The sequence below is a fragment of the Amia ocellicauda genome, chromosome 9, assembly GCF_036373705.1.
Source record: "Amia ocellicauda isolate fAmiCal2 chromosome 9, fAmiCal2.hap1, whole genome shotgun sequence".
In the NCBI taxonomy this organism is placed as follows: Eukaryota; Metazoa; Chordata; class Actinopteri; order Amiiformes; family Amiidae; genus Amia; species Amia ocellicauda.
In genome coordinates this window covers 41,650,026-41,675,101 of record NC_089858.1, presented here as the reverse complement: position 1 = coordinate 41,675,101, position 25,076 = coordinate 41,650,026, and the positions used below count along the sequence as shown (strand labels likewise).

Here is a 25,076-nt window from a genome sequence, read left to right as displayed (position 1 = left end):
ACATTGAGGGGCTATAAAGGACTTTAGTCATCCAGGCATTTCTATCATTGCGCTGGCATGGTCTGCACATCTGTGAGGATAATTTATGTCATTACTTCGGTCCAGACAACAACTGAAAGTGATAATGCAAGTTGCCAAGTTGAATGTGGCCCTAATGAAATATAATGTACTATGCCAGTGGCTGAGACCACCGTTACCAAAATTACTTCAGCTGCAGTGATGATTTTCTTGAAGAATTCAGGCTGTACAAATGCTTTAGACTCTTATGGCAGCTGGAAATGAGAACAATGCTCATCTCAACTGCTGTACTAGAGCTTTCGCCTCCTCCAGAGTGTCAATGGTTTGTTTAATCACAGATTCTGCCTTCAGGGCTATGGAAGAATAGTGGAGCAGGAAAGAGTGTTTTGTTGTTCATAATTGCTCTGTGTCATTTCCTACAGCTACTCTGCCTCTGAAGAACTTATGGGACATGATGTAAAGAAACACAGCTGTTATTTCTTATGAAATACATATTTGTTCATTTAAACAGGCACAGCATAATAGACTATGTTGAAAGAATGAATGAATTAATTAAACAATTAATACTGTAAAACAATAACAGCAACATGGTTAGCAACAATTTTATTATAGCTCTGTCAATACTGGTAATATCACTCACTAGAGTGTTTACATTTCCTCTTGAAGGGATAATTCTATTCAAATTATGCTAATATTTGAATATATATCCAGTTTTAAAGTGCAGCCTATATATTGTACTTATACTATTTTCTCATGCTATGTGTAACTTTGTATTACTTCCCCAGTAAGGGTAGACTAACACTGCTGCACAGAAGTAATGTCAAGGCACAATAGCAGACCATCCATAGCAACAGGCAAGATGTCAAGTCATAAGGCCTCGTACATGACATGGAAACTTTAGACAGTGTACAAATAAACATTGTATGGTATAGCCTATGTCTTGGTTTTACTATTGTTTCTTCAGTACTTTATATGTTTATTTCTAACTCAGTTTCAACCATTTCAAACTGGGAATGATACTTAAAGGGGGTACATGTTTTACATGGGTTGTTTTGATCGGGTTAGTAATAATGAAGCAAGTGACAATTGCCTTCTAATGTTCTCATCTTAAACTGAGCAACTGCCATATGGCCATATGATGACACAGAAGAACTATAATACATTTGGTGAATACACAAACTTACCAGTTTGCTGCACATACTGTATGCCAGTATAGATATTGCCATTTGGAGCTAAATGCATTGACGAGGTTGGAGAGGGAAATGAGAGCTAGAGAATAGGGGAGTGAATCAGCTAGCACCCCCAGAAACACAGCTGTGAGGTTCAGGCAGAGGCAACCTGGAAGGAGCTTGTGATTGCAGGAGCTCTGAGACAAATACTTTTGGTCTGTGCTTGACCTTTAAACACTCCTGCAGAATGGATGTCTTGCAAACCCAAATGATGTGGTTCAGACATGGTGCACTGGTCTAGAATGTCTAGTCCCTGGGCACACACTGTCCTTCTGGCTTTTGTTGTAACTGAGCTCTTTGTGACTTAATCAAAATTTGAATTGAAGTCCAACTGATTGACTTCGTTTCACTTTTGAAATTGCTTAGCTTATAAAAACTTGAGAGAATTGAAGCCTTACATTTTTAAGATTTAATGGCAGCAGTGTGGACTATCCACTTCCCAGATAGCACAGCATCGTCGGGCCAACGTCAGCCCGACGGATCATGAGTGGTCGGGCGTCGTCTTTTTGCTCATCAGGTAAACATTAGCCCGACGACGTGGCCCGATGTTCAATACCACACGGCCCGACGTCGGTTCATTGTCGGTCGGTTTTGATCTGCAAATGCTCATCCCCAAAAGTATTCTTTGCTCTTATCCGGTATCCAGTGTTGCTCGTTGCTTCGCTGTCCTCGTCCTGCAGCCCTCAGTGTTTTCAGAACTCTTTCTTGATCTTGTAGAAATATATTGCAGAAGAGCGGAACTACAATCACACTTTTTCAATGCTTCGTTTTCTCTCTCCATGGTGAGGTATGAATGCGGGAAGCTTGACAGAGTATTTCTAAAATTTGTATTATCCAATACACACAGTTATTTAAAAAGCTGACGTCTTATACATGTTCAACAGAACCAAGACTAATTAAATAACGCATTTAATATTAAATAAGTAAATGTGCAGTAGCCACTTGGGAGAATTACACATCCCCAGATCAAAACCCAAGAGAAAGACATGTCGGATAGTATATTCAAATCACTCAGCAGAAGCACCATTTTTATTCACAAATAGTAGATGAAACATTTAAAATAATAAACGACAAAAGTCTGATCTTTCCTCTCAGTGATCGGGTGCCTGAATCCTCTGGACACGATTGTAGATAAACAGATAAACAAAAAATAACTACGACATTCAAATAAGCAGTATTCATTCTTATAACTGTAATTTTAATTGTCAGTATTGACCACATTTTAAATAGTTATGTGAATGTCCCCTTCTGTCCTGTAGCCATTAAGTTACATTTGTGGCTAATTCAATGTCCTCTTACAAATAGAAACAAACAGCTCGTTTCTGTGGCATCTTCGCACACAACGCCTGTACTTAATGAAACCGACTTCGAATAAAATGCGAAGAAAAAGTGAACACTTGTTTTTCACTTCTGACAGATTAGTTACAAATTGAAATACATTCACTACATAATGAATTACCCAACTGGCTATATTGTAATTTACATTCACTTTTACATTCACTATTATTTTGAATACAACCACATACCATTAATGTGTCACACATACAACATGGTACTTCAGACAATTAAATATGATACTTTTGAGTACATTTAAACAACAGTAAATTTAAATATTTTAATAATAGCCCAGTGAACTCACCTTCCAGCGCGCTCTTCGGTCTGACGTCATCTGAGGAGACGCCTCTTCTCACTCTTCAAAGAATGAAGCTGGAACATTTTTGACAGTATCAAACATACTTATAATGATGATTATTCACGTATGATATTTTAAAGTTATATAGTTCAATGTATGAATGATATCATATCTGTCGGCATTTAGTCAGACGTGATCAATCTCGCCGACCGTAACTGCAGTCCGACCATGCCAACCATATGCTGACGTCGCCTCAGCGTCCTGTGCTATCTGGGTTATCTAGGATTACTTATAATTATTACAATATATCACATTATTTTGATATACAATTACCCATTTATACAGCTGAGTTTTATCAGCCCTCTCATATTCACTGTAATAATATCATGAATGTAATAGTATATGTTTGACTATCAATAAAATATGTATAATCATAATAATATGTTCAGAAGCAGCTACATTTGTATATTACGTCGTATTGTTTGAACAAGCGTACATTAAAATAAATTACGCTGCGTGAAGTAATAAAACATAATCTGTATTATGTCTTTCTATAGGGATGCCAAAGTACTAAAGAACTGTCGCTTTAAAACCCAGGGGGAAATGAACCCGAGCGAAAATGAGAAACCCCACGCATGTGTATCAAGCTGAATTACGCTGCTATCTGATGTCAGTATTTGTATGAACAGTAGGCGTTACAGCGGGAGGAAACGGGTTCATCTTCAATGCGAGCTAGCACACTGGAGTAACAACGCTCAGCTGACGGCACGCTGGGACTCGGAAATGACAGGCGATGCGTTTTGAATTCCTAGAATAAACTTTAATGTGAAGTAACAGTGAAGGTGGACTCTAGAGTAAAGACTTACATGGCAGACCGGTTTGGATGTTAAGTTTACCTCACTTGAATTAAAGTTTCCTTCTATTGCTGAGCGAGAGGAACCGGTCTTCTATTTCGGAACAACATAAAGTCTCTCTGTCCTGCCAGTGAAATGTTGGTTTGCACTGGTGCCCGCACCTCTAGGGCAACTTGATGTGGATTCCATACAAAACGGAATTATTGGGTTTATTATCACGGCGTGCGGTGTCCCTCTGTGCTGTTGCTTCTTCTGCGTCTTTAGCGTGTCAAGGAAGCGGCAAATGGACCCGAAGGCTGACCCAGACGGATGATAAGTATGCTTTTCCCTAGTACAGCGCACTGTTGGCGAGGTGTCCCCAGCACCAACCCCTCCAGCAGCCGCAGCTCCCGGCCGTGATGTTCGCCACTTCAGGCGCAGAGCTCACCTTGAGTCACCGAGACGATGTTTGGGAAGCTTCTAATGCCACCACCCCAGTATATTCTGACAACAGCCACCCCACTGCCGCCTCGACCCCCAACGGGAGTCTGTCGTGCGGGGAGCAGATCGACTTCGGCCAGGCGGAGAGGATTATAATCGGGGTATTGCTGACCTTCATTACAGCGGTGACTGTGATGGGCAATACCTTAGTGGTGATAGCGGTGTGCGTGGTTAAGAAACTACGGCAGCCTTCCAACTACTTACTCGTGTCCCTGGCAGTAGCCGACCTGTCGGTAGCGGTGGCCGTCATGCCCTTTGTGATAGTGACGGACCTCACGGGCGGAGAGTGGCTGTTTGGAGAGGTGTTTTGCAACATCTTCATTGGCATGGATGTAATGTGCTGCACCGCATCCATAATGACGCTTTGTGTCATCAGCGTCGACAGGTAAGGTATTTGTTTGGTGCAAATGTACTGATGGTTAGTGCGCAGAGGTTTGATTTAATCAAATCTTTGGTTTAATGGGTTAAAGTACACGAAGTACAGTTCGAAGGCCACTGTTTCATTTCAAAGTCATTCAATCAAGCATCAGTCAAGTGGCCTAAAAATAAAGGAAAAAGTCGAGGGGGAATGAATTAAAGTTGAGCTTACTGGTCAAACATTTCTTCTTTGTGCGCACCAGAATTGACAGAAACTGAATCATTATTTTTATTTTTATTTTTGCCAGAATCATTAATTTCTTTAGATCTGAAATGTAATGGTTGGAATGATACCAATCGTCCAGTCTCAATGAATAAGATCCGCCTTCGCATTTTTAAATGGAAGTTCTGGAAGAAAGAGCGCCTTTTAAATGGGAAGTGCCTTATGTTGTCCATTACGAAGGACGCTGGGTACATCTAAAACAACTAATTTCGCCTCTTGTGCTCCTTCGATACACTACCTAAATCACCAATGACAATTATTTAGATTGTGACACATTGAAAATTGTCGTAAAATCCTGATGATACCTATGCAAACTGTCTTCAGAATTCTGTGCTGGTTAATTAAACTGATTAGAAGAAAGAACTTAATGATTACTTAAAATATATTCATCACCACATAACCTACTTATCTGACTACCTTCTTCAGGGGTTCTTCGATTAAGATATGACTTAAATATTTTACATAATGCTGTATTCTTGAATGGGATACACACGGATCCAAAGTTTATAATTCAAGAACGACCAAACAAATCCATAACCACACATGGTTTATATTACCTATGTCCATATATAGATTTTTTGGGAAAGGGTTAATTTGTTCTTGACAATCATTATCTTATTTGCAAACTTAACCGACTGAATAACATAGAACATATACCACTGTAAATTACAAAACAACATCTTCAAGTGTCCTCAATTGTCGAATTGTCGAATTGGTACTGTAGAGAGATTGAGAGGTGAAGCGTGAACCAGTGGATTATCTGAAATTAAGCTTTCTGCAAACCAACGAATTGACGCAGACTGAGATATGACTGGTAAAAATGTATATGGATTCCACAGCAGAATATATAATGTATGTGCATTGCTAGATCAGTATAGTTTCACACTTATGTTTTCAAACGTATATTTATTACCACACTGCTAAGCTTATTGCACATGCTGTCTGGTGCCAGCAAGCTATGGCCTCCAACCCCAGTCTTGGACAATATCAGTACAATGGTAAGAAAGTAAAATGTATATATTTTTATACAATATTTTATAAAATGTGTTCTGTTACATCCCTAGTCTTTTTTTTTTTTGTAGAAATTTGTTACACCATATTGCTGCTATATCTGTCATTTAAATGTGGATTTTAACATTGCTTCAGAATCCATTTTAGTGGATTAGTATGCATTAGCAATCATGTGACTAATCTATCCAGAAAATGTGTGCACAAATCCAGTCCCCAACGGCTACAGGTTTTATAATCCTCTTTAAATCACCTACACCTTAGCAGATAGCAAATGTGTTAAATGTGTTCAGATAAGCCAGTAATGAGTTGTACTGTGTATTTCAGAGTGCAGATGAAGTGAAAATCTTTACTGATCCTTTGCAAGACTGCATTGGTGTCCAATCTGAGCCAGTAGCTTAAATAAGACAGTCACACTTTTCTCATAATGTCACACTCTTTATATTAGCAGCAATTTAACAATATTTAATCTGTGCCCACTGCCACATATATAAGAAAATCTATGCAGACTGGAGTGGGCTGCTGGAATACAAATCTATTGACTGTTGAATGCAGAATAAAAGGAAATGAAAAATTGTGTTTTCTGTATCTTTGCAATGATTTAATAAAGATGCAAGTTTCTGTTTTCACAACTAATTCTTCCAAGTGACTGTTTCAAACCTGGTTTGATCAGCAATTCCTAAACTTTATACTTGAGATCTAGTTTCTAGTCTACATGCCAGCTAAGTGTTAAGATGCTACAATCTGTCATTTCATACATAAGAGTAATTGAGCAAATGACTTTTAAGAGTTCAGTTCAGGAACAGAGCAAAATAAAAGAGAAGCAATGCAATTAAAAGCGAAACTGACTGAAATAGCTTCAACACGGCTTTCTTCCAGAAGACACAAGAAAAAAATGTTTGTTCATTTTCATTCATTATTAGTTGTCTAATGTTTGGAGAGCACTCCCGTGATACAAGGAATTTCAGATAAAATATATATTTCTTGTCCAGATTGGCATGGACAAAAAGAAAGTCAGCATAGGTTTGTTTGTGTGTCCTGCATTGTCCAGCAAACATATTTTAAGAAATCTTGTCAATATATTGGACTGTTGACTATCTGAAATAAGGATCTCGTTTTCATGGTTTGTGTTTTGTGTTATTTCCTCAGAATTTGAGTAGGACTACATGTAGCTCCCTCAGTGGAAATATAAGACACAAACTGGTTTGCTGTTAATACATTTGTATTTTATGTATATGTTTAGTAGCTGAAAATATCTAAAAAGGTCAAATTAATCAAAGGATGAGTCCACATTAAGCCTTCAGCTGAAATAGCTCAGTTGAAAAAAAAAACAGGAAGAAAAACACAGATTACATTAATAGTCTGCACTAAAAGTCACCTTAAAAGCAAAATAATGCATGAACATGCACAGCAAAATCTACAGTATTAAAATTACAGTGTTAAGATATAGTGTTAAAAATCAGTTAAAAATCACTCATTGGGTGAAATTAACAATCTGAGAGTTAAACCATCTGTAGAGTCAGTGTTAATACTAGGTGTCAAAATAAAGAGTGCTGAATTAACACTGTACTGGTGTAAAACCAAATAAATTAACTTTCCCACAATGCATTGTGGTAGTTTCCAGAATAATTGATGTTCCCTTTCAAATCGAAAGACAGCAATTACTAGGGGTAGTCAATTATTTTGTGTCTGTGTCCAAATTTCTTGGTCAAGGTATAGTCAAGGTCCAAGGGTGGGGGGGGGGGGTCACACCTTCAAATGCCCCTTTCCAACACACACACAATTCTGTGAATTAGTAATATACCCCATTGCTTATATTTAGTACATTCATTTGACAAAGTACAAAAATAAAATGTTTAAATAAATGTATATATTAGTATTAAAATGGTTTCAGACCACTTAAATTTTAATTTGTTAAAGATTATTGTAGTCATATAGATAAACATAATAGAAACTTTCAAGCATTGTGTGTCTTATTAGATTCAAGTATTTACCATTTCCCTTTGTCCCACTGTGAACAAGCACAAAATAAGTGTTGAAAAATGGTGTTGAAAAATTTAGGGTGGGGGGTCTGGGGGTCCTCCCCCATAAGATTTTGACAACTGGAGACCTGAAATGCACAATTCTGAGTCATTTTGAAGTAAAAAAACATAGCTCAAATTCTCCATGAAATCAGGCAGATTTGGACTCAAACATATCTTTGCTTCACAACCACACAACACCAGCGACACATATCAACCAACATTATATATGCAAACTAGACGTGGTTTCTGTTGCTTGTCAATCACAGATCTATTTCGGTGGGTATCTCTAATTGAAACGGGTGAGGATGCACAATTCTCGATTTGTGCGCCTACTAGAAATATGCGTCGGCATTGGAAAGCTGTTTCCACACCTGATGTAGGAGTTTCTAGGTGAACACAAGCTATGACACCGTGCACCCCCCGGTCGTGTGTATGCACTTTTATATTTTAGAGGCGAGGTTGACATATGTCCACATGACAAACGATGCACATTTTAGCTGCTTATTTATTGAAATCAGGAAAACCGAATACCTGTTTTGTTTTTGTGTTTTTGACAAGTACACTCTTGCCCCAGTCCAGAATGTGTACAGAGATGTTCAAACAGGGAATCTGCAAGCAATCAACTAACTAACTAACTAAAGGGAACACTAGCTCTATATAGGACATTCCATATTAATACGTAACATCCTATTGGCTAATATCCAGGAATTGCTGCTACTAGGTTCCACACTAGAACCTCCGTAACATTACTTTAAAAAATAAAATATATGATAAAAAGTTAATTAAAATTATTCTCGCGGTCCACTCAAAAGCGTCTGGCGGGCTGGATTTGACCCGCGGGCCGCCTATTGTCTACCCCTGGCCATTACCTAATGGGAAGAGCCTTCTGTCCTGCCAATCATTGAAACTATGTACCAAAGCTGCCCAATAGGGGCCCTGCTGGCAGGAGGAAGACCCGCCCCTGGTGTCTGTGAAAAGTCTCCTCCTGACTGCAGCTCCCTGCCATTTCTTCTTTCACCTCACTAGTGATAGTGCTTTAGTGTTGTTCGCTTGCGTTTGCATTAAAGTTCTGCTCTTCAGAGTTTGGTTACATTTTTTGAGAACCTCTATGGAGTGTCATTCTAATTTTTTGCCTCTTTGGAGATCAGACTACAGCCTTTTTAAGCACTTTTGCTTCTCTTCGGAGGTAAATGTGCGGCGGGAGTCTCTGCTGTAAGATTGTTATCTCCTGTACCACCCTGTTCTTTTTTCACAGATTTGAGTGATGAAGGAGAAAAAGGGAAGAAGGAGACTACTCCAGCTGGAGCAGCCTCCTACTTGATCTTCTCCGCTATCACCAAACTGTCTCGACCTCTGTCGGCGGACTTTAAACCACTCTGTCGACCTCAACCAAAACATCTACCTCGACCAACTCTGTTAATCCCTCGACCGCACTGTCGAAATAGACCACCTCTGTCAATCACTTGACCTCTCTGTCGACATCGACCTCAATCGACCTCGACCAACTTCATCGACCACTCAACCACATCCGTCGACCTTTGTGCTACTGCATCGACCTCTCGACCTTGACGTCAACACATCGACCCTCTATCGACCTTGGGACACCTGTGTCGACCTTTTGATCCTTGATGTAGACAACCTCGACGACAACATCGAGGGGGACAGTATCTGCACTGAGGGGTTTGGCGAAGTCATTCTGCCTCAGGAGCTGACGGTCTACATAGAGGGTCTGGATGAAGGAGATATCGCGACGGATCTTCTAATCGGGATGAAGCCAAAGGGTCCGTTTCACTGGTGTTCCAGGTGCCAGGGCAAGCTTCCCTTGGAAGGTGTGTGTGCTGCCTGGGTGCGGAGCATGCCCAGCGTGCACTGACGGGAGAATTAGTGAAATGCATGCCTTGTCTGTAGATAAAGCCTGTCTAATCTTCTCGGGAAGCAACGACAGAGTAACTCTCAGGACAAACCCGGCCTTCCTGCCCAAGGTCGTGTCGTCATTCCATATAAACCAACCTATTGTCCTGGAGTCTTTTCATCCCCCTCAACATACATCGCATGAGGACCGCAGACTACACACACTTTGCCCTTTCCGGGCCTTGCGGAGGACTGCGCAGAGCCGTAAATCCAACCAGCTATTTGTCTGCTACAGTTCCACCACCAGAGGGAAGGCAGTTTCAAAACAGCATCTGGCACACCTACAAGACTACTAATGTTCCCATGCCTGAACACATCTCAGCACACTCAACAAGGGGACAGGCCAGATCTGTGCAATGCTGCGACCTGGTCCGGTCAACAGACCTTCACAAGGTTCTACCGCCTCAACGTGGTGGACTGGCTGTGTCCAAGCACCCAGGTACTTCAAACTGCTAGCCCTCAGGCACTGTGAGGCTCTGCTATCCATGTCATTGTGGATTTAGGCTTAGTCAGGTGTCAGGACTCGTGACAGCTCTGGTATAGTCTTCCCATTAGGTAATGGCTGTCTTCTATTTGAAAGGGAACGATAGGTTATTATCATAAGCTCGCTCCCTGAAAAAGAAAGATAATCATTACTTTTCAGGGTTCGCTCGACCAGACAACCTTTCTGATGAAGAAATGGCAGGGAGCTTCAGTCAGGAGGAGACTTTACACAGATGCCAGGGGTGGGTCTTCCTCCTGTCAGCAGGGCCTCTATTGGGCAGCTTTGGTACATAGTTTCAATGATTGGCAGGTCAGAAGGCTCTTCCCATTAGGCAATGGCTGTCTTTCTTTTTCAGGGAACCAGGGTTCTGTTTTTTCTACCCTAAGTATGAAGTCATGTCTTTGAGTCAACACCTATCAAATATAGGTGCTTGTGCTTGTGAGCATTACCTGTATATGCATGACCAGTTTGCTTGTCTTACTGGGTCTGTATATTTATTTACTTAAACGTTAATTATAAAACCAATCAAATTACAATAAGTTTTTAGATTTATATGTATATATACACTCACCTAAAGGATTATTAGGAACACCTGTTCAATTTCTCATTAATGCAATTATCTAACCAACCAATCACATGGCAGTTGCTTCAATGCATTTAGGGGTGTGGTCCTGGTCAAGACAATCTCCTGAACTCCAAACTGAATGTCTGAATGGGAAAGAAAGGTGATTTAAGCAATTTTGAGCGTGGCATGGTTGTTGGTGCCAGACGGGCCGGTCTGAGTATTTGAGTACTGGGGTTTTCACGCACAACCATTTCTAGGGTTTACAAAGAATGGTGTGAAAAGGGAAAAACAACCAGTATGCGGCAGTCCTGTGGACGAAAATGCCTTGTTGATGCTAGAGGTCAGAGGAGAATGGGCCGACTGATTCAAGCTGATAGAAGAGCAACTTTGACTGAAATAACCACTCATTACAACCGAGGTATGCAGCAAAGCATTTGTGAAGCCACAACACGTACAACCTTGAGGCAGATGGGCTACAACAGCAGAAGACCCCACCGGGTACCACTCATCTCCACTACAAATAGGAAAATGAGGCTACAATTTGCACAAGCTCACCAAAATTGGACAGTTGAAGACTGGAAAAATGTTGCGTGGTCTGATGAGTCTCGATTTCTGTTGAGACATTCAGATGGTAGAGTCAGAATTTGGCGTAAACAGAATGAGAACATGGATCCATCATGCCTTGTTACCACTGTGCAGGCTGGTGGTGGTGGTGTAATGGTGTGGGGGATGTTTTCTTGGCACACTTTAGGCCCCTTAGTGCCAATTGGGCATCGTTTAAATGCCACGGCCTACCTGAGCATTGTTTCTGACCATGTCCATCCCTTTATGACCACCATGTACCCATCCTCTGATGGCTACTTCCAGCAGGATAATGCACCATGTCACAAAGGTCGAATCATTTCAAATTGGTTTCTTGAACATGACAATGAGTTCACTGTACTAAACTGGCCCCCACAGTCACCAGATCTCAACCCAATAGAGCATCTTTGGGATGTGGTGGAACGGGAGCTTCGTGCCCTGGATGTGCATCCCACAAATCTCCATCAACTGCAAGATGCTATCCTATCAATATGGGCCAACATTTCTGAAGAATGCTTTCAGCACCTTGTTGAATCAATGCCACGTAGAATTAAGGCAGTTCTGAAGGCGAAAGGGGGTCAAACACCGTATTAGTATGGTGTTCCTAATAATCCTTTAGGTGAGTGTATATAAAGGACTGTTAGAAGTGTTGCGAACCCAACCATGCATGAGTGTTGATTTAAAACTTTTTGGATGGTCGTGCATGTACACTTTGGGTTGATTTTAACACCTACAGCAGAGGTGTCAAACTCAATTTTACCAAGGGCCATATGATCATTTCAAGTTTCATTCGAGGGCTGCATAAATATTTGCTCGACCAACAAGTTCAGTTTTGCAGCGAATCCAGCGCTGGGAATAGTGACGTTTGTGAGACAGTTAGAGATGGCTTGGCAAGTTGAAAAATGGAAAAGATTTCCTTGCTGCATTTGCTTCTCCCATAAACGTAATTTAAGCTGAAATGCTTTCACACTGTCATATATCTCTGTTATGACCTGTTTACTGCCCTGTAGCTTCACGTTTAAGGTGTTAAGATGCTCAGTAACATCACACAGAAATGCAAGATCGCACAGCCAGCTTTCACCCGAGAGCTTTTCACCTTTGTTTTGCAGAAAAAGTCTGATTTCGCCCTGATTTTGAATCCTGACTGAGTCAGTGCACTTCTGTGTGATAAGGCAAATCATCACATTCAACGTTAAGCTCCTCAAGGGATGCCTGGAATTGGTGCTGATTTAAATCTCTAGCCCTGATCAAATGTACAGTTATTGTTACCGTGTGCATCACATGATCCATATTCAGCACCTTCCTACACAATGCTTCCTGGTGTAGAATGCAATGATACATTGTCCCGGGACACTGACAATTTTCCTCCCATAGCTATTTTTGCATCCTAGGAAGCAGACCTGTTTTTTAACCACACAGTGCAGGCAATGGCTGAAGGGGATTGTATTTTTCACATGCAATTTCCTCATTTGCAAGCTGTCACGGGTCTAATTACTTAATGATACACCACCTTTACAGATTAAAACCATTTGGGGGCCGTATTCGGCCCACGGGCCTTGAGTTTGACACCTCTGACCTACAGTGTTAAATTTGCTAATTTTGCTGTGTAGTGTTGTTTACATTGGTACAGAGCACATTTTTGACTCTACACTATTAGCACTGTAGTGTTAATGTTGAACACTCAAAGTTTTCAAAATTAACTCTGAGACAGTGTTAGAATTTAGAAACACTTTTAAGATTCGTGGTTCCCATATATACACTTTAAAGGTGTTGAATTGATTACTCATGGTGTTACATTCGAACATTCAAATTTGCTGTGTGATATCATTTTTGAGAGACACTGAGAAGGGCGACCAGTTGAGTTTAAAGAGGTTTCTCGCTGAAGAGTGTTTTGCAAATCTCCAGCTGGCCAGGGGAAGCCAAGAGGTCAGTGGCTAACTGTGACTCTCTGACACCTGGGAGATAATATTTGTCCTTTCTTTTCATAGCATTATTTAAAATCACAGAAAACTGCAATAGTACAAAGACGATTCTTTGCTTGGGGATGGTGGGGCATGTGGTCATGCGGAGGGATACTGAGAGCTAGAATGGGCTTACGCTAACAGATGGTCATTGGCCTGGGTGGTGGCAAGGGGGTATGTGGTGATGGTACAGGAAAGCAATTTTGCAAAGAGCATTCAAATAAGTTCCTTTTGATACACTGGTTAACTCTGAAGGTTTAGGCATCATTTGCTTACAAGCTTAGTAAATAGTAAATGTAGCAGGAAGGACCGTGGTGGTGGTGATGAACACTTGCCTCAGATTGGTTTTCAGAACAAAGTAAGATATGATAAGAGACTAACACGATGTGTGGAGAATGTATGGTATGAGTCATTTTCAGAGCAGTAAAGCAAGAACATGAGATATAGCATGACTGGACTTTCATGGCATAGAAGAGATTTTACATAGTAAAATACTGTAATGGCAGAAGCAATCTCTTGCTGAATGGGGCAGCTTTTACTGAAGACAGATTGGTGCATACAAGATTTATTTGAGTGACCTGTAAAGGGGACATAAAATAAAAATAGAAATTAAAAAAAAAAATGCCACCCATGTATTCAATGCCTGAACACTTAAGGCATCCTTTTATAAAGCTAGGTTAAATGGACTCCCTCCCAAGGCATTCAGGTGAGTTTTTGCCTGGAACTCCCCCCGCCCACAATCGACCAGTAATTGGTAATTTTACATTTACTTAAGTATGTTTTGAGTTAAGTATTGTACTTTGCTACTTTTAAAAAAAGCATTTGTTACAGAATACAAATTGTGTAGGCTGTCACTTTGTTTTAATTTTTGGGGGGGAAATACGTGATTTGGGGGATTTTTTTAGGACCAGATTGGGGGGAATTTATGGAGAGGACCTGGCAACACTGAAGGAAAGTTAACTAGCTATCTAGCCATGAGTATTAATGAGTAGGGATGTATATTTGTTTATTGAATTTGAAGATAGATCGAAAAACAAGCGTTTAATTTCGACCATCACATTTAAAGATGGGTTTGTGGTTTATTTATATATTTGGGCAAACCAATATTAATTCAAGTATTAAAAAAAACAACAGCAGACAGCAAATATCTCTGCGTATGTGCATTTCTCCCGCTATCCGTTCTTATATGTCACTAATATTTGAATTAAATAGCTATACGGCGTTTCAACTGTGAATTACTCAAATGTAATAAACACTTTCTTCTCCAACCATGGAACCGTCAGTTTATGCGTTAGGATATACTGAATACAATATAGACGACAATCTGGGCTTTGTAATAAAAAATTGTAATTGTGAAAGAGTTATAATTGTGTTGATTCCTAAAAAGTGATTTTCTACAAGTCATATATTTATATATTATTGTCATTATTTATTTTATTAGCAGATTTGCACCTGCTATAGCTCTTGTCTGCCTGTCCTGTGATCGGCCAATCCAAGTTTCTATCTTTCCTTTGGAATTCAATCTTGATCACGTTGCAGACTCAGGTCTCTGGATCAATGCTTTGATCAGTTACCTGTTTGATGCTAATTATTTTATATTATAGGGCACCGTAGTGTTGAAAAGTGCGTTTACTGCATTGATGTAATGCATCTGTAATACTAGAGACGGAGCCATTTCAAAGCGCTTTCACATTGCATAATACTATAGGCTATGTAATATTTCACTTTCATGCTAATTTTATAACTAGTTATTTGTTTTATAATTGTATATGTCTTCTAAGATATGTGCATACCGATTTATATAATTTATTGTGTAAAGTTTGTTTTATTCTTCTTCTTTTTATTACTGTGTATGTATATGTGCACATTTTGATACATAATTGAAGAATCACAGGTGACAGCTCCTGTTAGTTTTTTATACCAATACTTTTACTTCTAGTTGAGTAAAATGTCATCAAAGTAACAGTACTTCTACTTGAGTAGGATTTCAGTACTCTTTCCACCCCTGCAATCAACTTCCAACTATGTCAAGGCCAAGTCAATGATTTCCTAGTAAAATGATGGCTGATTTTCAAGCACACCTGAGTTTCTGTCAACCATTCTCTGTGATCTGACCTTTGTCACCCATTTGCGATTCTTTTCTGGCAAGGTTTTGTCAGAGCAGAATAGGTTGAATAATTTGTGACAACACTTACCTCCCCAATTCATCATAATAGGAAACTTTCTGAAAGGAGTTATTACAAATCAGTTGACACATAATTGAAAGACAGCGCCACCCACAATCCTTTACAAAACATGATTTGCAGCCCATCTCGCTAGTTTGTGTTTTAGTGTCTATCTGAATCCAGGCAGCATTTTTTGATAGTATACAACTCCCCAGTTGACCTGCATATTCCTGTTCTGCTTTGCTGTCCTGTTTATGATACTCCCACTTTTTCCACCCCTCTCAATTCTTACAGGTATGCACATGTTCAAAATGTGCTTATGACACATCCCCTACACCACCACCACCCCTCCCCCAGCAGAGAATCATCTTTGTATTATTATTATTTTCTGTGGCTATTGCATGCATTATAACACAATGGAAAACAATGTGTTCTTAGATTTAAAAAAGGTATCTGAACAGGTCTATGTTGCAATAATAAAATATCATATTACACAGATATTTTGTGAACTTGGTTCTAGGTGTGTGTCCTGGAAGTAACATTATGCAATTGTCGAATCAATTATACTACATCACATATTTTCTCAAAATATAAAAAACATTATTTTTGCTAAATTAAAAGTTATCACAATGACCACTCCTCTGAACACTTTTGAAAGCCCATAAAACAACGCTCACTTTTATTGCACCTCAGGGCTTCCAGGACCTTCTACCGGACAGCTCATTTCATTTCGGACACATTTCTTCAGTAATTTAAAACTGAGTAAGTTCGCAGGAAAATGTCATAAACTGCTGTCCTGTACATCTATGTTGAGATGTAGGAACCTGGAAGGTTTGAGCATGATACGCAGCAGTGAGTGAAAGTTTAAAGTTCACCCCCTGAATTTAATGAGCATAGATATGTTGCCGTTACTTACTTTTTGTCCTGCTTTACGAGATGGGAGCACGTCAATTCGTCCCCATCAATTCGCACCAGCGACAATTCGTCCCCGCAACAATTTGTCCCCACATCAATTCACCCCATCATTATACTTTCCCCACTTGAGCATTTGTAATCATGAGTGCGTTCATTTATTGTAGAGCCATAGAACACACATATGTGTATATATAGTAGGCAGGCTATATTAATATATATATATATATATATATATATATATATATATATATATATATATATATATATGACGAATTGTGGCAGGATGAATTTACAGGGACGAATTGTCATGGACCCTTATGAGACCCTTACCCCCCCCTCTCTCAATGCTTACAGGTGTGCACATGTTCAAAATGTGCTCATGACCCATTTGTCTTTGAGATTACCTGCAGACTACCAGTCAGGAGGCAACTGAGCAGACATTACTGCTGCTTTGAACAAAGCTGTTTTGTTTAAAGCCACTATAAAGAAAAAATGCAGCTGCTAAGCATCCCTGTCAATACCAGCCTGTTATATTTTAGTGTACTGTGGAATGTTGTACAGTAAGCCAATTTCTAGCACATGGGGTTTATCTTGCAATGAAGTACAGTGAGGGAAAAAAGTTTTTGATCCCCTGCTGATTTTGTTTGCCCACTGACAAAGAAATGATCAGTCTATAATTTTAATGGTAGGTGTATTTTAACAGTGAGAGACAGAATAACTACAAAATAATCCAGAAAAACGCATTTCAAAAAAGTTATAAATTGATTTGCATGTTAATGAGTGAAATAAGTATTTGATCCCCTATCAATCAGCAAGATTTCTGGCTCCCAGGTGTCTTTTATACAGGTAACAAGATGAGATTAGGAGCACTCTCTTAAAGGGAGTGCTCCTAATCTCAGTTCGTTACCTGTATAAAAGACTCCTGTCCACAGAAGCAATCAATCAATCAGATTCCAAACTCTCCACCATGGCCAAGACCAAAGAGCTGTCCAAGGATGTCAGGGACAAGATTGTAGACCTACACAAGGCTGGAATGGGCTACAAGACCATCGCCAAGCAGCTTGGTGAGAAGGTGACATTTGCAATTATTTGCAAATGGAAGAAACACAAAATAACTGTCAGTCTCCCTCGGTCTGGGGCTCCATGCAAGATCTCACCTCGTGGAGTTTCAATGATCATGAGAACGGTGAGGAATCAGCCCAGAACTACACGGGAGGATCTTGTTAATGATTTCAAGGCAGCTGGGACCATAGTCACCAAGAAAACAATTGGTAACACACTACACCGTGAAGGACTGAAATCCTGCAGCGCCCGCAAGGTCCCCCTGCTCAAGAAAGCACATGTACAGGCCCGTCTGAAGTTTGCCAACATCTGAATGATTCAGAGGAGAACTGGGTGAAAGTGTTGTGGTCAGATGAGACCAAATTCGAGCTCTTTGGCATCAACTCAACTCGCCGTGTTTGGAGGAGGAGGAATGACCCCAAGAACACCATCCCCACCGTCAAACATGGAGGTGGAAACATTATGCTTTGGGGGTGTTTTTCTGCTAAGGGGATAGGACAACTGCACCACATCAAAGGGACGATGGACGGGGCCATGTACCGTCAAATCTTGGGTGAGAACCTCCTTCCCTCAGCCAGGGCATTGAAAGTGGGTCGTGGATTGGTATTCCAGCATTACAATGACCCAAAACACACAGCCAAGGCAACAAAGGAGTGGCTCAAGAAGAAGCACATTAAGGTCCTGGAGTGGCCTAGCCAGTCTCCAGACCTTAATCCCATAGAAAATCTGTGGAGGGAGCTGAAGGTTTGAGTTGCCAAATGTCAGCCTCAAAACCTTAATGACTTGGAGAGGATCTGCAAAGAGGAGTGGGACAAAATCCCTCCTCAAATGTGTGCAAACCTGGTGGCCAACTACAAGAAACGTCTGACCTCTGTGATTGCCAACAAGGGTTTTGCCACCAAGTACTAAGTCGAAGGGGTCAAATACTGATTTCCCTCATTAACATGCAAATCAATTTATAACTTTTATAAAATGCGTTTTTCTTGATTTTTTTGTTGTTATTCTGTCTCTCACTGTTAAAATACACCTACCATTAAAATTATAGACTGATAATTTCTTTGTCAGTGGGCAAACGTACAAAATCGGCAGTGGATCAAATACTTTTTTCCCTCACTATATACAGCAGAAAATCAAAGCAAGTAAAAACTACAACTGGCTTAATAGCTGTATCACAATCAATCACAGGACACCAAGGAAGATTAGAGTTTTTGTACAGCTTGGATCAGTGTAGTATAGTGGAAAGTGTGTACTTATACTACTGAGGAAAAATGTAATTGCATCAAGTAAGTCAATGAAATAGCACTTGAAATAAAGTCAAAGGTTTATCTCTATCAATACTGAGATATATTTCTGAAGGTCTGTCTGACTTCAGCTAGATAAAACGAAATGCATCTGTGGAATACAGCACACACATAGGAAATATACAGTGAGTTCAATAGATGTCAGGTTGGGAGAGATCCAAATGCAAAGCCTCAATCTACAAATGCAATCCTATACTTTATTTACTTTGCATTCCTGGTAGATGTTGTTTGTAAGTGTATGGACAGAAAGTAATTGGCTTACTAACCCTGAGTATAACAATCATGTCACCAAAAAAACGCATAAAATGTATTTTATGGAGGACAGATAATAAGGAAAAGTAGGTAATCGTATCAGCTTCCTATCAGTGTTTCTGTACTTTCTTTAATTATCTTTCTTTCCCAACATTACTAACCATTTCTGCACTGAGAGTATAAATAATGGCCAGCAACACAGGTCTCTATTTATGTTCTGCAGATTGTGTACGACTTCACACAATTGGGAAATGGAGCTGTCCATAAATCTCTTCCAAGTTACAACACATTTCTATTGACCGGAGTCAGATTTGTCATTAAACATTAATTACATTAATTACAGTGTTGTAAAGATTGTAAAGAAGGGGTGACTAAATGCTCACATTGGGATTTCCAATATACTTGTTTTTGATCAATCTCCCTTCAATTTCCATTTCAGTGGCTCCAAAAAGCTAAAACAAACATACAAACACAAAGAAAAAAGAAAATCAGCTTGGCAATGTCTACTTGTGGTCAAACAGTTTTTTTGTATTTTCTTATAATTCAAAACATGTATCCACCTTTATCGGTGGACCTTCATATTTTCAAAGTGTCATTAGCTTTGTTTGGGGAATTGAAAGAACTGATATACCAAATGGATACCAAACTTGCTCTATACTACAACTTATATATTTCTATACTACAGCATATATTACTATAGTCTAATATATTTCAATTATGTCAGGCTTCCTGAGAAACATTACTGCATTTAATAATATCAATGGGACAGAACCTCCCTATGTCATGGGTAGCACATTTCCTTTTCAGTATTACATAAGAAAGATTAAACAAACCTACTATTCATCTCAGCCCTAGATATAAAAAAATAAAAAGTAATAATATAATCATTCAATATAAATTCCAGGAAGTGTGGGGAAAAAAAGGTTACTGATTAGTTCTGATGATTGAGTGTTAAAAGAAGAATAAAGTGGACTATTATATGTGATTTTCTTAAATGGGGGGAGAACTGGCAAGTGTGGAGTATTCAATCAATCACAGCTTTGTAGCAATCAATCTAAATGCTTGTGCAACAGTAAGTGTGAGCATTAACGAAGGGTAATGTTCGACCTGCTTTGCATTCTGCCGTCATCTAAAGGATATATGAATAGTATGAAATCCTACAGTCTACTGTCACTCACTTCAACCTCCACTGAAATGTAGACACCACCTGCGTGATGTGTGGCAGCCATTTTTGCACTAGTAGCATCACCATACTGCAGATAAGAGATGTGAGGAGTAGTTTAGCCAGCAAGCTACAGGAGGATTCTTTAGGTGTGGCAGACTGGGAAACACCAATCTTGATGATAGCCAGGTGAAAGAGATTGTGAAACCATAGGGAAACCATGGCAGGTAGGTATATTAGTGTAAAGACAGAGGAAACCAATTAAACAATTCAATGGGATGCTATAATGTAGTGGATATTTTGGTGTACTTCCCAAAACACAGCCTAATAAAGCCCCTTTCATTGAACCATGTAATGATAAGATTGCAGTTCATAATATGAAAATTTTGAATTATAAAACAGTATGAACATGGTAGCATGTGCCGAAATTCCCCTAATTTAGCTGATCTGCTTCAATAATTGGGAGTGTTTTTTTATAATAGTACCACCAGGCATCTTTAACTGGTTACTTATCAGGAGTTGTATAGACAGTTAGAAGAGCTCTACCATATACAGTGAGGGAAAAAAGTATTTGATCCCCTGCTGATTTTGTATGTTTGCCCACTGACAAAGAAATGATCAGTCTATAATTGTAATGGTAGGTGTATTTTAACAGTGAGAGACAGAATAACAGCAAAAAAATCCAGAAAAACGCATTACAAAAAAGTTATAAATTGGTTTGCACGTTAATGAGGGAAATAAGTATTTGATCCCCTATCAATCAGCAAGATTTCTGGCTCCCAGGTGTCTTTTATACAGGTAACAAGATGAGATTAGGAGCACTCTCTTAAAGGGAGTACTCCTAATCTCAGCTCGTTACCTGTATAAAAGACACCTGTCCACAGAAGCAATCAATCAATCAGATTCCAAACTCTCCAACACGGCCAAGACCAAAGAGCTGTCCAACGTTGTCAGGGACAAGATTGTAGACCTACACGAGGCTGGAATGGGCTACAAGACCATCACCAAGCAGCTTGGTGAGAAGGTGACAACAGTTGGTGCGATTATTCGCAAATGGAAGAAACACAAAATAACTGTCAGTCTCCCTCGGTCTGGGGCTCCATGCAAGATCTCACCTCGTGGAGTTTCAATGATCATGAGAACGGTGAGGAATCAGTCTAGAACTATACGGGAGGATCTTGTTAATGATCTCAAGGCAGCTGGGACCATGGTCACCAAGAAAACAATTGGTAACACACTACGCCGTGAAGGACTGAAATCCTGCAGCACCCGCAAGGTCCCCCTGCTCAAGAAAGCACATGTACAGGCCCGTCTGAAGTTTGCCAACATCTGAATGATTCAGAGGAGAACTGGGTGAAAGTGTTGTGGTCAGATGAGACCAAAATCAAGCTCTTTGGCATCATCTCAACTCACTGTGTTTGGAGGAGGAGGAATGACCCCAAGAACACCATCCCCACCGTCAAACATGGAGGTGGAAACATTATGCTTTGGGGCTGTTTTTCTGCTAAGGGGACAGGACAACTGCACCGCATCAAAGGGACGATGGACGGGGCCATGTACCGTCAAATCTTGGGTGAGAACCTCCTTCCCTCAGCCAGGGCATTGAAAATGGGTCGTGGATGGGTATTCCAGCATGACAATGACCCAAAACACACAGCCAAGGCAACAAAGGAGTGGCTTAAGAAGAAGCACATTAAGGTCCTGGAGTGGCCTAGCCAGTCTCCAGACCTTAATCCCATAGAAAATCTGTGGAGAGAGCTGAAGGTTCGAGTTGCCAAACGTCAGCCTCGAAACATTAATGACTTGGAGAGGATCTGCAAAGAGGAGTGGGACAAAATCCCTCCTGAGATGTGTGCAAACCTGGTGGCCAACTACAAGAAACGTCTGACCTCTTTGATTGCCAGCAAGGGTTTTGCCACCAAGTACTAAGTCGAAGGGGTCAAATACTTACTTCCCTCATTAACATGCAAATCAATTTATAACTTTTTTTGAAATGCATTTTCTGGATTTTTTTGTTGTTATTCTGTCTCTCACTGTTAAAATACACCTACCATTAAAATTATAGACTGATCATTTCTTTGTCAGTGGGCAAATGTACAAAATCAGCAGGGGATCAAATACTTTTTTCCCTCACTGTATTTAAACATCTTGAGGACAAACTGAGCAGAATATATATATATATATATATATATATATATATATATATATATATATATATACAGTGAGGGAAAAAAGTATTTTTTGAACCAAAAGATATTAATTGAAATCTTAAGGGAACTAATACCTTTCTTAACTTGACATTTTTTAATAATATTTTTGCTTATAAAAAGTTTGAGAATTCAAGCACCTTATCTGATCTTTATATTTCCCCAACTGTTCAAAATAGTTACAAAGCTCAGATCCACCAAATTATCACATCAGTTAAGGGTTCATAGCTGAGATGCAAGAAAAACAAACAAGACGGGTTTGAAAGGCTTGAGAACCACTGCGCTGAAATATTGCACTGAGCATGTATAACAATACTTGAAAGAATGGGATTTGTACCGTGGATTTATAATTTCAGGCAAGAATGGGAGTGCTTTTAAAACAAATGTTATTTTTCTGAACTCTTAATGGCTTTGCAGATCTTGTCAAATCAGCTTTTTAGAACAGTGTGCTCTGACTAGGTCAAAGTGAACCTATTTAAAATTGACACTGAATTGCTGCACCCTTAGTCTTGCTCAGGTCAGTAATAAATGCTCCACAAAGCTCAAAGCATTGTAGTGTTTCCAAGTAAATGTTATTTCATTGATCATACATTGAAAAGAAAAAGAAAAAAGAGTCAGCTTGATTTGAGCACATTTTCTAATGCAGTTGGTGGAACAAAAACTGAGATGCAGCTATTTATTTATTTATTTATTTATTTATTTATTTATTTATTTATTTAAGAAATAGGTGGAGATTGTTTCTGCTGTGAAATAAGATGTACCTGTGATTTTGATCTTATTTTATCATTCATTATTTATTTTGTGTTCCCCTCACCTAGCCCTTGCTGCTCTTACATGTATTGGAACAATTATCACTGCACAGTGAAGCTAGAGAGAAGCTGGGGTATGCCTTTGGGGTTTCTGCTGGGGTGTAGTTACTTAATTTAGTGTTCAATAGCATTCAAAATATCCCTGCATGGCTGTGATGTATATAGCATGGACTTCTTTTTAAATGCAAAACCATGTATTTGCCTGTAATATCCACTTAAGGAAAAAAGCGTATTTTTGAGAAGCTGCACTGTGAAGATCCTTTTGAGAACCTAAATGTATTACTGTGTGTTTGGAAAGAGGAAAGTTAATTTTGCAGAAAATAAAAAGATCATGGTAGGTTAAAGATGCATTGTTCATACTGCCTGGAAACTAATTTTGAAACTGACTGACTGGAATCACTAGCTGACTCACAATGTAACATTTCTCTCCAGAATTGGAAATAATAATAATTAAAAAAAGTACAAAATATATACTGGAATTTCTTATTAACATGTGTTTTTTCCCCCCTCCATGGTGATGTTGTATTTATTTATTTATTGCCATTGTGGCTTGTTGGTTGCCATGACGCAGGACAGTTTCAAATGAAATAAATGAATAATTCAATGACAAGACAAAAAAAACGTTCTAAAGTTAGTCCCATTTCATCTCAATAAATACATCAGGGAGTATTATTATTATTTATTAATTTTATTTCTTGGCAGACACCCTTATGCAGGGCGACTTACAAAATATAAGCAGAATACAAAGTGTAAGTATAACACGCTAGTTACAGAGGAAAGAAGAGGATCGATGTTTAAATTGCAGACGAAAGTTGTGCAGGCTGATAAAAACATTGAGATGAGGAGTAAGGGTGAATTCAAGTGATAGGCTTTAAAAAAGGCTTCCACAGCATGTGCCTGAAAAACTTGATGGAAATGGTAATTAACAGTGAGAGATGTACGTATGTGACAAATGGGTTATGGAAAGATGCTGAACAAACATGACAAGAAAAATGGGTGTGGGAAAGAGGATAATTTTTCTCATGCAAAGGGATGCAGTCGGGATTGTAGCTGTTGTCACATGCACAGCCCAAAAGGAGTGACAGTACCTCTTTTTACCAGGGGATTACCAGAGGGTACAGACAAGTTGCCATTCCATTCGTCACATTTTCAACTGGATAACATAAATGTACACAATCCCATTTAAAAAAGTGAGTCAGGGAACACATGGCAGTCATCTGCCCCAAAGCCCCCCTTTGCAGAAAATCATAATAGACGCAAAATCAGTGGACAAAGCTGTGCCTTTAATCCATTAAATGGGGACAAAAATTGCAAATAACTTCTAAATCCTTTCTCACAATTGATTTAATCAGCTGGATGTGCTTTTCCAGGTCATAAATATGCGATGCCAGCTAAATGCGATCTCGGAATGTCTTTTGAAGTTACGTGCAAGGACTCTCAATCCATACTTCAAGCCGTTCCAGTACAATCTACTGCTTTACAACTGAATCGAAATGAGTTAGGAATCAATTATGCCAAACTATTATTGTGTCGCATTTCATTTGAAGGGGCAATTATTTGTTTGTATTAACTGTTCACAATAAGGTTATAAATACATTATTACAGATGGAAAATGAATGTGAGCAATTTCATATTCATGCACACTGTCTTAGATTTATATGAATGGATATGAAAGATTTTATTATGTTTTATTAATGCATATTAAAACAGGGCTGAAACTTTACAATCCACTTCAGCTATCTATGTCTTATTAGGGTTCGGCCAAAGCTCTCGAAATCTGTTTCTAAAGGAATGCTTTACGAAATTGTTAACCC

The 25,076-nt window shown here is 39.3% G+C and overlaps 1 protein-coding gene across 1 annotated transcript in view; it reads left to right on the top strand.

The window, feature by feature from the left end:
- The first annotated feature begins 3,621 nt into the window (after positions 1-3,621).
- htr7c (5-hydroxytryptamine (serotonin) receptor 7c) overlaps positions 3,622-25,076 on the top strand; it is a 63,688-nt gene continuing 42,233 nt past the window's right edge. Inside the window, exon 1 of the mRNA XM_066714514.1 lies at positions 3,622-4,599. Coding sequence (XP_066570611.1) covers positions 4,133-4,599 — 467 coding nt within the window. The 5' untranslated portion in view covers positions 3,622-4,132. The remainder of the gene's footprint in view (positions 4,600-25,076) is intronic.